This window comes from Bos taurus, chromosome 24, assembly GCF_002263795.3.
Source record: "Bos taurus isolate L1 Dominette 01449 registration number 42190680 breed Hereford chromosome 24, ARS-UCD2.0, whole genome shotgun sequence".
NCBI classification, from domain to species: Eukaryota; Metazoa; Chordata; class Mammalia; order Artiodactyla; family Bovidae; genus Bos; species Bos taurus.
Window position 1 is genome coordinate 38,744,797 of NC_037351.1, and position 13,090 is coordinate 38,757,886.

Below are 13,090 nucleotides of genomic sequence, written 5' to 3' on the forward strand. Positions count from 1 at the left end.
ACAAAGAGCTGAAAGCAGAGTTGGGAGGTCCATGCGCGTTTTACTATCTATTAAGCCAGGAAGGTAAAGGGCATGAAATACGTGCCCCCACTAATTCCAGTATTCTTGCCTGGAAAATCCCATGGACAGAGGAGCCAGGCGGGCTGCAGTCCATGGGGTCACAGAGAGTCAGACATGCCTGAGCACACATACACAACCGATTCCTAGGACCAAAAGCTTTGTGCTGGCTTGCGAGCATAATCAGGGGAAAGGCCATCTCCAAATGAAGTTCTGTTGACTCCTTTAAAACCTCATAACTTTATACTGAGACAGATACAAGGAGGAGTTTATCAGATGCATTTATTTTTATGGCTAAGTTTTCTTGTGTGTTCAGTCATTCAGCTGTGTCCAACTCTTTGTGACCCCATGGACTGTAGTCCATCATGCTTCTCTGTCCATGGGACTCTCCAGGCAAGAATACTGGAGTGGTTGCCATTTCCTTAGGATTCTACTAATAAGGCACTAATCTGTCGAGTGCAGCGACAGATAAACTTTCTTTTTGCCTTCCAAGAACATATCAATATCTCTGTTCCTAGCTGTAGACTTTCCATCTCAGAAAGACCATGAAAGACACCTGGCTTCCAAACCTACTTACCTGTACTTCCTGAGATCAAAAGGCCACTTCTTAGCACACACAAGCTTTTCTGCTCAAGCTTCAGGGACCCACATCCCACAGCTGTGTTCAGACAGGGTCAGTGACAGCCCATTAAGAAGTGCTTTCAGGATTCCAGAATCTAGAGGTTTGGAAAACAGCCTTGGGATGCCTCGTGGACCCATATGAAAGGAGCCAAACAGTAGGGTGAAGAAAACTTGGCTTAAATGACAATGTGTTTCAAAGCTGGGTATATTTTATTTATAAATAACATTTAGATACAGAGGTTAATCAGAGATTCTCCAAGATCCCCCAGAGTATTAGCACAGACACACCAGAGAGGAAAGAGAGCATGTTTATGGGTTTCTGCCATCTGGCAGCTAAACCCAAGGCTGGTTCTATCCAGACATCTCAGTAGACAGAGGGCCGGATCACTTGTAAAATACAAGCATTGGATTTATTTTTTCAATCGTGGATACTCCTGACTCAGTTCCCTTAATACCTTCATTCCTATTATCTAGGTTGTACAATTATATTCCATCCATGATATAACTTCAACTTAAACTCGTTCTTCAACTGTCATGAGTATTACAGAAAATTATGAATAAACCACATTTGAAGGTTCACCCCTCTGCTCCCTCCCTAATCATTCTCCCTGTAAATTTATTCCATCACATTCCACATGGTGTGAGAGTGTCTAACAGAACTGATGAGACACTGTTCTCATTTATTTCTCAACAGTATCCATTCTGGAAAGTGTAAATAGTGGGATTTTAGAAGTCTGTCAATATCAGTCACACTTCATTCGCTGGTACTTTGCTTTTTAAAAAACCGTCAGATGTAGACACTGACACTCGGAAGCCCAAAAGTTTCTAACAAAGGTCAGACTCTTTCTCTGTTCTCAGAAGCACCAGCTCAGTAGCTGTTGGGGAGCCCAGGAAATAGGACAGCAGGGACACAGAGGGCTGTACGGCCCCCACGTGGAAGGGGAGCAGAACTCATTCTGTGGCAACACAGGTGGCTTTATCCATTTGCACACATACACTCCCACGACTGCATTCACAACACGGTCGCTTTGTTGATCTCACTGTATTTTCACATTTCAGAGAGTTGAGAAAATGATTTTTCCCATTTTACATGTCATTCATTCCAGATAGGTATGATATTCATAGTTTCAAAAAACAAAAATCTAATTTGTGGATGGGAGAAGGAAAGTCCCTATTTGCAAATTACTAGTGTATATGCATAGTCTGATGGCCACACGGCATTTATAAGGCCTCAGAGCTCCCTCCGAGGACCCTGCATCCCATAATCAGACCCCAGGGCATTTCAGGATGGAATCTACAATCCCGGCTGTTCTTCACTTGTGCACTTAGGTTCACCTGTCTTACTTTCACTGTGAAATAGAAAAAGAAATCTGTAACATTTCACAAGGCTTTCTGCACAGGGAGAAAATATCAGCTATCAAACAATTGAGAGAATTGAGACTGAGTCCTTGAAAATCTAAATTCTTCCTTTTTTTTTTTTTTTTTTTACAAAATAATATAAATACATGCCTCTGTAAGATCCTGAGGGACTTAGAATTTACCTTTCCTTAATATGATCTTGGGCCTGAACCCACTTTATTAAAGCCTTCAGTTCCATATTTGAGGAGGACTGCAATGCCCTTCCCTCACCTTTCCAGCAAGCCTTGTTTAAATATTGTAAAGACCACAATAGGGCACTCGGTGCTTCAGCAGAGAGAACTGGTGAGTTAAGTTACAGGAAGAATGCATACAAGGCCAAATAAACAAACAAGACAGAACCATTTTTTTAAGAGAACTTTAGAAATGAATTGTGCTGCAAAACTACACCTGTGATGGCAGTGTCTAGTCTGCCTATTTCAGAGGCACTGCATTAATAGAAACAAAGCTGTCTGATGCACTTGCCAGAACAGAGCCCCTCGGCCGAGGGCTAGCTCGAATTCGTCCTACTGCTAGGTGTGAATGACTCTTCGGTTTGCTTCACTGGCAACGTTTCTGGTGACACATCCTACACTTGAAAAAGGGCTGGAAACCAAGCGTGTGATAAGAGCGCCGGCCGTGTGTTACTTCTCGTGCTTCTTGGTCGATTCCCCTGCGCCCGGCCGGAGGCTGCCCCGGGCGGTGTCGCCGGCCCTGGCGTCCCTCCTCCGGCTCTGGCTCTCCCGGGAGACCTGCTGCACGGCCCGAAGGATGGCATTCTGCACGATCTGTCTGCTGGTGGTCTGCAGCTTCGCCTCTTCGGGCTCACTTCCAGGCTTTTCACCTGGCCAAGAACAGAAAGGGAGGGGAAAGCACAAGGTTAATTGGGGGTGTGGGAGGTTAAACAGGCCGGGGCTGGTAGGAAAAAAGAGGCTAATAAATAAGATCTCTAGAGGGGCCCACCACATTAGTTGTGAGGAACCCTGCACAGCAGGGGGCTACCCTGATGGCTCTACCAGTAAAGAATCCACCTGCAATGCAGGAGACCCAGGTTTAAAACCTGGGCTGGGAAGATTCCCTGGAGAAGGAAATGGCAACCCACTCCAGTATTCTTGCCTGGAGAATTCCATGGACAGAGGAGCCCAGTGGGCTACAATCCATGGGGTTGCAAAGAGTTGGGCACGACTGAGTACCTAACACATACCACTCTTGTCTCCCTGTCTCCCTTTCCAGCAGAATCTCCACAGGTCTGCCCCAGTGATGTGCCGAATTTCTACTCCCATCCTCCCAGCATCCTCTGGTGGTTCTGCTTCTCTAGGCTCTCACAAGAGCCTGCCTCCTTCCATCTCATCGCTCTGTCGCTTCTGACTGCATCACCCTCAGCTGCTCGTTGTTGTTCAGTCACTCAGTCCTATTCCACTCTCTGTAACCCCATGGACTGCAGCACGCCAGGCTCCCCTCTTCTTCACCATCTCCCGGAGCTTGCTCAAACTCATGTCCATTGAGTCAGTGATGCCATCCAACCATCTCAGCCTCAGTCACCGCCTTTTCCTCCTACCCTCAATCTTTCCCAGCATCAGGGTCTTTTCCAATGAGTTAGCTCTTCGTATCAAGTGGCCAAAGTATTGCATGAGTGGGGCTCATTAACGCAGATCCCCTCTGGGGCTGGAAGGAAGCCAAAGAGAAAAGGAAGGGCAGGGCATTTTCTTTGGAGGAACTGTGGCGGACCCTGCGAACATCACTCTGCTCACATTTTACTGGGGGAAATGGAGCCACGTGGCCACACTTACCACACAGAAGACCACAAATACAGTCACCAACCTGACAGCCATGTGCCCAGCTTACGACTCAGGGAGGCTCTATCACTACAACAAAAAAGCGATGACTTCCATGCAACGGCAAGGCTAAAGTGAAAAGCAAGAAGACATACACCCGCGGCAGGCCCCAGCTGGCCCTCAGGGAGATCGGCTGAGACCACGAAGCAGCGTAAGTGCGTGGGCAACAACGAGGTACCAAAGGGCCAGGGGTGCCCCAGAAAGAGCATCTCAGCCAAGCCGGATCTGTGTGAATTCGTGAATGATCCTTGCGTGAAGTCACTTTTCACTCTTTGGGTGGAGGACAGATGGCTCTAAGGGTAAGAGCAGGATGAGTTCTTAACAGGAGACAGAGAAGGAAAAGAAAACCTACTCTGAATTTAGCTGTGACCTAACATCCAAGCTAAATCGTCTTCTCCTCGCTCATCCATTATGAAGAAAAATCGATTAAGAAGTCAGAGGCAGTCTGTGAGATTGTGTCTGGGGGATCCCTTCGGGGATTTGCAAGGCAGGTTTAACCTTAACTGCCCTCATCACCACTTTGCTCTGGGTCAGGAATTTCTACCTATGGCAGAGCATGTGGGACAAAAAGAGGTGCAATGAGCTCAAACGGAGAAAGAGAAGGATGAAGATGAGGGTAAAGCCACTCAGAGCATTTAAGAGAGGAAAAGCAAAACAACAAGTTATATACGGAACCACAGAAGACACTGAATAGCCAAAGAAGTTCTGAGAAAGAAGAATAAAGCACGAGGTGTCACATTTCCTGATTTCAAGCTATTTTATAAACACTACAGTAATCAAAACCATGCGGTGCTGGCATAAAAACAAACACACAGACCCATGGAACATTAGAGAGAGCCCAGAAATAAACCCATGCGTGTACGGTCAACTGATACTCGACAGTGGAGCAAAGAATACTCGAGATAAAAGACAGTCTCTTCAATAAATGGTGTTGGAAACATGATGGACCCAGGGAGTGTCACACTGAGTGGAGTAAGTCAGATAGAGGAGAAATATAACATGACATCCCTTATATGTGGAATCTAAAAAGAAATTACACAAATGAACTTACAAAACAGAAAGAAACTCACAGACTTGGAAAATGAACTTATGGTTGCCGAGGGAAGGGGCAGTTAAGGACTTTGGGAAGGTCATGTACACACTGCTATATTCAGAATGGATAACCAAAAAGGACCCTCTGTACAGCACATGGAACTCCGCTCAATGTTAGGTGGCAGCCTGGATGGGAGGGGAGTTTGGGGGAGAGTGGGTACATGTATATGTATCGCTGACTCCCTTCATTGTTCACCTGAAATTGTCACAACATTGTTAACCAGCCACGCACCAACACAAAATAAAAAGTTGAGAAAATATAAATTTTTTAAAAACGGTGCTGCAAAAATCGGATATTCACATGTAAAAGAATGAAACTAGGCCCTATCTCATACCACTCACAAAAATTAACTCAAAATGGATTAAAGTCAGATATAAGACCTGAAACCATACAATTCTAAAAGAAAACACAGGGGGAAAAGCTCCCTGACAAGGGTCTTGGCAACAAGTTTCTGGCGAGACACCCACAGCACAAACACAGCAGAAGGCGGAGCCGCAACTGAAACCCTTAGTTTTGCCATTTACTTACATGCATGAAACTTACTTGAAATTAATGAATCACCTACACGTTGCAGGTGGCCTGCGCCTTGTGTTAAGTGATGTAAACGTCCGCTAGCCTACTTAGCATTTACCAAATCGTTTTGGTATTTCACAAAAGATGATGAATCGATTTAATTAGCTTTAAACTCGAAACGCCCAATATAAACATGCTGAAATCAAGAAATCGAGATGTGACTGAATCTGTCTTCAGCATCTTTCCACCCTGAGGGGTAACCCCCTCCCGCATCCCCCCACATGCAGTCAGGCACACATCCCTGTGGGCAGTTTCTGGAGAGACCCCCCTACCCCCTGGGGCTGGCTTCCAGAAGGCTGCCGTGAGCCCTCGTGTTCGCCTCCTCCCCTCAGATCCTGCTATTCCACCGGGCACCTGCCCCAACCGGAAGTCATCAGAGGACCTCAAGTGCAAGGTGGTTAATAACAGGTCCTAATTCCCTATTTATATCCATCAAAACCATGCTTCTAAGGACCTTAGGAATATACTTCTGCTAAAAACGTACAGTTTCCCCCCCAACATCCTAAGTGTCATTTGCCTCTATGACATTAACCCTATTATGTTCCAGTTTGATGGATTTTGGAAAAGGTCAGTATTCCCATTTTTGAGGCCAAATCCGATTAGTGATTTTCCCTGGATCACACAGCTGGTGGTAAAGGCTGTATAAGAAGCAGCATCTCTAGCTGTCACCTTTCCCCACTGGGTCACTAAATATGCAAACTGCAGACATCCCTATGAGGGCAGCTCGGCTTTTGTTTTTTGTCATAGACACACACACACACACACACACACGGGGGAAAAAAGTTTTTCACTCGAGGAAACTGAGGCAGGAAAAATGCTCGCAAAAATGCCACCTTGGAAATGTGTTAGGTATTTAATGTTCTGAACACTTGGATAGCAAATAACTCCATCAAGACTGGGTTGTGAGTTCAGAGAGACCCAAAATGCTGTTCTGGTCTCCACATGGATTTCTGAAAAACTCAGCTACAAGTTTCCCTCCTTCCACCCCAAAGATGCAGGAAACCAAGTCCTCCAGCCCCCACTTTCTTGCAGTGAGCAGCAGCTCTAGAATTTCTGTGCAGAAGAGATTCAGAAAGGGCAATGTAGAGGAACAGGGAAACAAGAGTCTGACTCCAAACTAGGGTATATGACACTTTTCACAAGAATGAAAATGGACATCCTCCACATGTCCATCCCTCCAACAGCATGGGGTGGGAAGGACAGACCACCCTGTGACAGCCACTGCCCCTCTTCTCTTCAGATCATTTCTCACGCGTGGCCATGTCACCCACTGCCCCTCCTCCCCTCCTGGAGCCCCCAAACGACCCCAGCTGGCCCAGACTGTGGGCTCCTGCAGTCCCCAACCCCAGGGATGTGCCAGGAAAGGAGAGCAGGTAGGGTCACGGATGGCCGCTCCAGGAACATGGGAGCCATGCATGAAGGGGACAGGAAAACTAAGGACCATGTGAACCCCTGTGTTTAAAAAGGTGACATACTAGGCCCGAACAGGAAGCAGAACAAACTTGGGGATGCTGGGGGAACTCGACCTCTCCTCTCTCTGGGAGCCAGGTCCCTACCCCAGAAGTCCATCCCCAGAGGCTCAGCTCCCCCCACCACCCCTCCAGCGGGGCCGGCCAGGTTCTGCGGCCTCTGCTGCCCCCTGGTGGCCACTCCTGGGGTTGCTGCAGACCGGGATGGAATGTCCGTAGACATAGAGCTGTCTGCCCTGCTCCCTAGATGGGGTGTGGGTGTGTACACGAATGTTTATATGTATGAATGTGTGTGTGAATGTGTAGATGTGTCAGTGTGTAACTGTGTGTGTGAGTGTTGTCAGGGGAAACCTTTGAGACAAGACTGTGGTTTCATTTTATCACACACACTTAGAATCACCAGGGCATCCACAGTGCTTTCTGATCACAGAATGCCTGTGTGCTGTGCTTAGTCATTCAGTCGTGTCCGACCCCATGGACTGTATCCCGCCAGGCTCCTCTGCCCATGAGGATTCTCCAGGCAAGAATACTGGAGTAGGTTGCCATACCCTCCTCCAGGGGATCTTCCCAACCCAGGGATCGAACCAGGTCTCCCGCATTACAGGCGGATTCTTTACGTCTGAGCCACCAGGGAACCATGAGGTCATTTATAGTTTGTCCTTCCAAGAGCTCTGAAGCAGCTAGAAACACAATCCAGAGTTTCCTGTCCTCATTCAAATGAGAATTACTTGACTGAATTACCAGCTCTTGTAAATATTTAACGAAAGGTTCTGAGTTCCTGGTCAAAACTAGGCTCACACTCTCCCTTTTTACTCAAGATGGAAAGGGGAGAGGGAGGCAGAGGAGGAAGGAAGGAGAGAGGAAAGGAGGCAGGAAGGAGCTGATCCTCGTTCTCTGAGTGCCTTCAGAGGCATCCTCAAAAAACAGAGACAAAAATCCTCTTGTATTGTCCTCCTTAAAGATGAACAGCATAATCCTCACAATCACCATTTTCTGCTAAAGAAGGAATCAGATTCCCAGCTGTGACAAGTCATCAGTGCAAGATTAAATTTTAATATTTTACCTAAATAATCTCTCAGTAGTAATTCTTTGTCCCGGATGGGGACAGGCGTATACAGCAGGGGCCTGAGAAGGACAAGCAGAGACACACTGTGCCTAACAGAAAGTAAGATGTTTCTTACTCTCCTTGAAGGAGCAGTTTCCCACCCTTTTGAAGATGATTCCACTGTCAGATTAAAATATTTCACAGATCTCCTCATGCACAACCCAATGACAAAAAGAGGCTATAAACTGAGAAATGTTTTTTGATGAATGTGAATGCTATTCATCTCAACAGAAAAGGAGTTCTGTGAGACTGTGTCTTCCAACCACAGGAAGTGGAAGCTACAGGCATGGGATCCCCATGCCCTGAAACAGCGCCATGGCCCCCGGGTCCTTCTGGCTCCCATATAAGCCAAGAGATGCCGGAAGCAGTGAAAATCAGACAGATGTTATCTACGAATTCCTAATGGAGGAACATGCACAGGAGCTGGGGCACAGTGTGGAACTAACCTTCCTCCGGCCATCGTCCAGCTCTGCCCACTCCAAAGGGGCACCTGACCCCATGCAGCAATGCCCCACTAGCATTCTGACCTCAGCCCAGAGAAGAAAAGCTACTTCCTTACGGAGGAAGTCTCCCATCAAGAGGGAATGAGTGAAGGAATAGCCGTCAGGAATGAACTGGCCCCCCGTCTGCCAACAGTGGCCTGACCTGTGCTGCTGGTCTGTCCCTCCTCACTAGACCATCAGCCCCCAGGACACGACCCCATCTGTCCTGACCCCGGAGCCCAGCCCTGGTCCACAGCAGACACTCAGGATCTGCTCAGTGAGGGACTGCCACCCCAGGCGCCCGGGTTCCGTTCTCCAACCTGTTCTGTCTCCTCCCTTCCCTGCTTTTGGCCGCCTTTGCTACCTTTTGCTGCTTCACTGTGATAAAAGTCCAGTTCAGGAGGAAAGCGCCCGGGAGATACCTTTCTGGCACCAGCCTCCGTGCAGAAAGCACCCTGGCATGAGAATATCAGAAAGGCTGCTCCAATTTCCTAGCCACATCTAACCCGGTCAATTGCCGCTTTGGAAATTTTACAGCAATTTCTTCTCTCTCATTTCCTACTAGCCAGTTTTTCTCCTTTCTCTCCTCCTTTCCCTTCCTTACAGGGCCCTTGTCAGTTCTCAGCACCCTCTGCTTGGTTTCAAATACTTTTCAGAGAAAGGCAGTGTGGAAAGGCCCATCGGATGTTGCCGGGTGATTTTACTCCTACTGGCCAAGCGTCTGCCATGAAGACTCCCCAGGCGTTTATCAACCCCCTGAACCCTGCACACACCAGACTCTACTGAATCAGTTTACACACAGGTGCTGGGAGGCCATCAGCCTGTGCAGAGGCCCTGGCCTAGAAGCATGGGGTTCGAAGTGCACCTCTGGTCCTTTCTGAGCTCTTAGGAACAAGCCTCCCCTTTATCACACACTATACACAGAACCCTCTGATTCATTTTTGAAGCAGAGGAGTGAGAAGGCAAGTCACCATTGCTTCCTCTACAAATCGGACAAAGAAATAAGAGAGTCGCCTTCCTCAAATATGATGTCGAGTCTCCCTTAGGGCAACAACCTAGTAGATGTGTTTTTTTTTTACTCTGAGTTTTACAGAACCATGAGAATCTTGGCTCTTGTCACTGTGTTGGGGTTAATTAGAAAACAAGAACAGGTGGCTGGAAATAGAAAAGGAAGTGAAAAGCAAGATCAGATGCTTTATGTCTTTTTTTTCGTTCCAGTGATATTTCAGAAGGAAGAGAGACTGAAGGAAAATAACCCCGACATGAGGAGCGGCTGTCAGACCCACGGAACATGTGTCTCACTCTGGGTCTCAGGGAGCCTTGGCGGTCAGCCTCAAAACCCCAGGTCAGGGCACAGCAAATGCACCACACACTTGGTGCAAGAATCAGACTCAGAGAAAAGAAGAAAGGAAGGGAGGGAGAGATGAAGGGAAAGGGCAACAGTACTGCTGAGGATGCAAATGAGCTACCCCAAAATAAAACTAAATTACTAAATTCCGATTGAAACTGCAGGCAGTGCCTGGAAAAGTTTTTACCAAGTATATCTCAGTCAAGCTACAGGCACTCTCAGGGCATCTCATTCCTCAATTAAATCTGACTTTTATATTAAATCTGATATATTATGCTTCAATAACAAAATGTTTTGATTATTCAGAAATCATTTCAAAAGGCACTATGAAAGGTACAGAATGAAGACTTTATATTATGTTTTAAAAATATGATCTATGGAAAAACTTCTCATATACATGCTTGAAACTCTTTGTATGTTAAAGCCATGTTGTCTTCTTGGCAGCCTTCAAGCTCTTTTTTCAATATTTGATTGGCATTAACAGACATGGATTAAAATGGATTCTAAGAAGTAAGAAAACTAGAAGATACACTACTAAATCTCTGAATCATTAACAGGTAGAATATTTGCAAATGAGTTTTTAAAACACTGGCAGATAATGTTAACAATATGTGTGTTCAGAAGGCTGAACAGTATGACTCAGTATCTTTGGGATCCATCTGGTAGACTTAGGGGAGTCACATAATGTACTGGGCACTTTATTTTAAAAATCCAATAGTACAACAATCAGACTTTTTAGAAAACTGGGAAAGGGGTAGAGGTTGTCATTCTACCAAATGAACAGAAAAGATGATACGCATTTGAATATATAGCATAGGCAGATATTACACGTGGAATATATCCTCTATTTGTGAATATATTTGGACTATATTCTCTAACTGTGTGTAGAAAATTTACAGCAAGATGAAAAAAAGGATGGCTGGGTGGGAGGGGGGGGAACAACTCATATTTTAATTTAAAATTCACATGGAAAAAAAAACAAAAAATAAATACACATGGAAATGATTTTATGTAAAATCATGTTAACCCAGGGGGGAGGAATAAATTAATCCCAGCAAGATGACAAAAAGATAAAAAATATGCCCTATTAGTGCCTACTCTTATTACAAAGTTCATTTGCCTTTACAGAGTAGAATTCTGTGAAGTTGAAGGTGAAAAAGTGAACGTTGCTCAGTCATGCCTGACTCTTTGTGACCCCATGGACTGTAGCTCACCAGGCTCCTTTGTCCAAGGAATTCTCCAGGCAAGAATACTGGAGTGGGTAGCCATTCCCTTCTCCAGGGGATCTTCCTAAGCCAGTGATCGAACCCGGGGCTCCTGCATGCAGGCAGATTCTTTACCATCTGAGCCACCAGGGAAGCCCTTCTGTGAAGCTGAGGAGTAAGTAATTCACTGCTTGTGACTGATGCTGAAGCTGAAGCTCCAACACTTTGGCTACCTGATGCGAAGAGCTGACTCATTGGAAAAGACCCTGATACCAGAAAAGATTGAGGGCAGGAGGAGAAGGGGGCAACAGATGATGAGATGGTTGGATGGCATCACTGACTCAATGAACATGAGTTTGAGCAAACTCCGGGAGACAGTGAAGGACAGGGAAGCCTGGAGTGCTGCAGTTCATGGGGTTGCAAAGAGTCAGACATGACTTAGCAAACAAAAAGCAACACAATTTAGAGCCACTGGTGGTTTCAGATATACGAAAATTTTGTACTTATTTTGCTAAATGAATTTTTCATTCACTCAAAAGAAAATTAACTCAGGAAAAGCAAGTGAAAAATGTGTATCTAACTTCCCCTTCATTATCTCTAATCCAATGAACTCAACTGTTTTGCAGTGAGCACACAGTGGTTGAAAGTGACCTTGGCTAATCCTCAGTCTCCACCCAGTGCCCCAGACAGCCAGGTGATCCTTAGAGAAAGCAGTCTGCATTTCCTACACGGCAGAACCCACACTGGGCGTTGATAAAGGTCTGATATACAAATCCAGCCCCTAGGCTACTGAGTAAGCTGACACGATTCACTGGACCTCTCTGGGTTCAACCTGCCTTTTCTAAAAATCCTCTCATATTCAGCATTGTAAAATGTGCTATGCAATTACTGCGATTAGCTATTATTTTCATGGCTTTTAAACTATGTGGCTTTTAGTAAATCAGTTAGAATGTACACAGTATCCAGAAAGATTATAAGCATCTATTAGTTGAGAAGGTTCCCTGAACTAAATAATTACCTAAATTACCTAAAGTGTCCCAAGTCCTCCTCCAAACCAAACCCCCTCAATTATTATATTACCAATTATTGGTAGAAATTAAAATTCTCACATCTTAAAGGAAAGCAGTTGTGGGTTTGGTTTTGTTTGTTTCCTGCAACAAAATGCTAGCGTTTTAGTTTTTCTGAATTACTACATTTAATCCTTCAGGCGCTCCTCAGTTGACACTTTTCCCTTTTCGTTTTGCCCTGGGAAGCATAAAAAGTCTTTGCTACTCTCCTTCTCCCTCCATCTCCTCCCCCACATCAAGCACCTAGAACCACTGTCGAGGGCTGCTTCATGGAACAAGGCACTATTTTTTGTCCAAAAGCAGCAAATTTGATTCTCACCACAAATTTCCATGTGCTCTATGGAATAAGAACCATATTTAAACCACAACCCCACGATAAACACACAGGAAAGACGAAAGCTGCTGATAAATATCAATTCCAGAAAGAAAAGTTTGCTCGGCATGGATAAAAAGAAGGTCAGACCCGGATTTCATTCTTGGCTCCTACTTTATCAATCCACAAAATGACATTTGAAATTATTTGCTTAGAAGTTGATAGAGTGTGATTTAAGGTCATGAGAATGTTAATCACAGTCTGCATCTTCAGCAACTCTAAGCCAGAGTTCACTGAGGCATGTTTCCTTTTGAATTAGTCATAGGCACTACTTTTAAATATGTTTCTGCTCCTAGAGTCACGATAGTTTTCAGTCTGAAAACCGTAACACGTGACTGGCTTAGATGGCAGTGACAGCGATTTACTACATTAACATACATAAATGTGCTGCTACTTATTAAAGAATGGCCCCCTTGTCTAGCGTATGAATAAAAAGTGAAGAATTAAATGATACAGGAAGAGTATTA

The 13,090-nt window shown here is 45.4% G+C and overlaps 1 protein-coding gene across 3 annotated transcripts in view; it reads right to left on the minus strand.

The window, feature by feature from the left end:
- Positions 1–865: 865 nt before the first annotated feature.
- AKAIN1 (A-kinase anchor inhibitor 1) overlaps positions 866–13,090 on the minus strand; it is a 47,292-nt gene continuing 35,067 nt past the window's right edge. For 2 of the 3 annotated variants that reach the window (XR_239842.5, XR_239841.5), the window contains exon 3: positions 2,830–2,917. Coding sequence is in view for 1 of the 3 variants with exons in the window: in XM_002697793.5 (XP_002697839.2) it covers positions 2,718–2,917 (200 nt within the window). In the remaining 2 variants the exon portion in view is untranslated. Of the gene's footprint in view, positions 2,918–13,090 lie in introns of all 3 variants that reach the window. The other variant, XM_002697793.5, reaches the window with a different exon arrangement.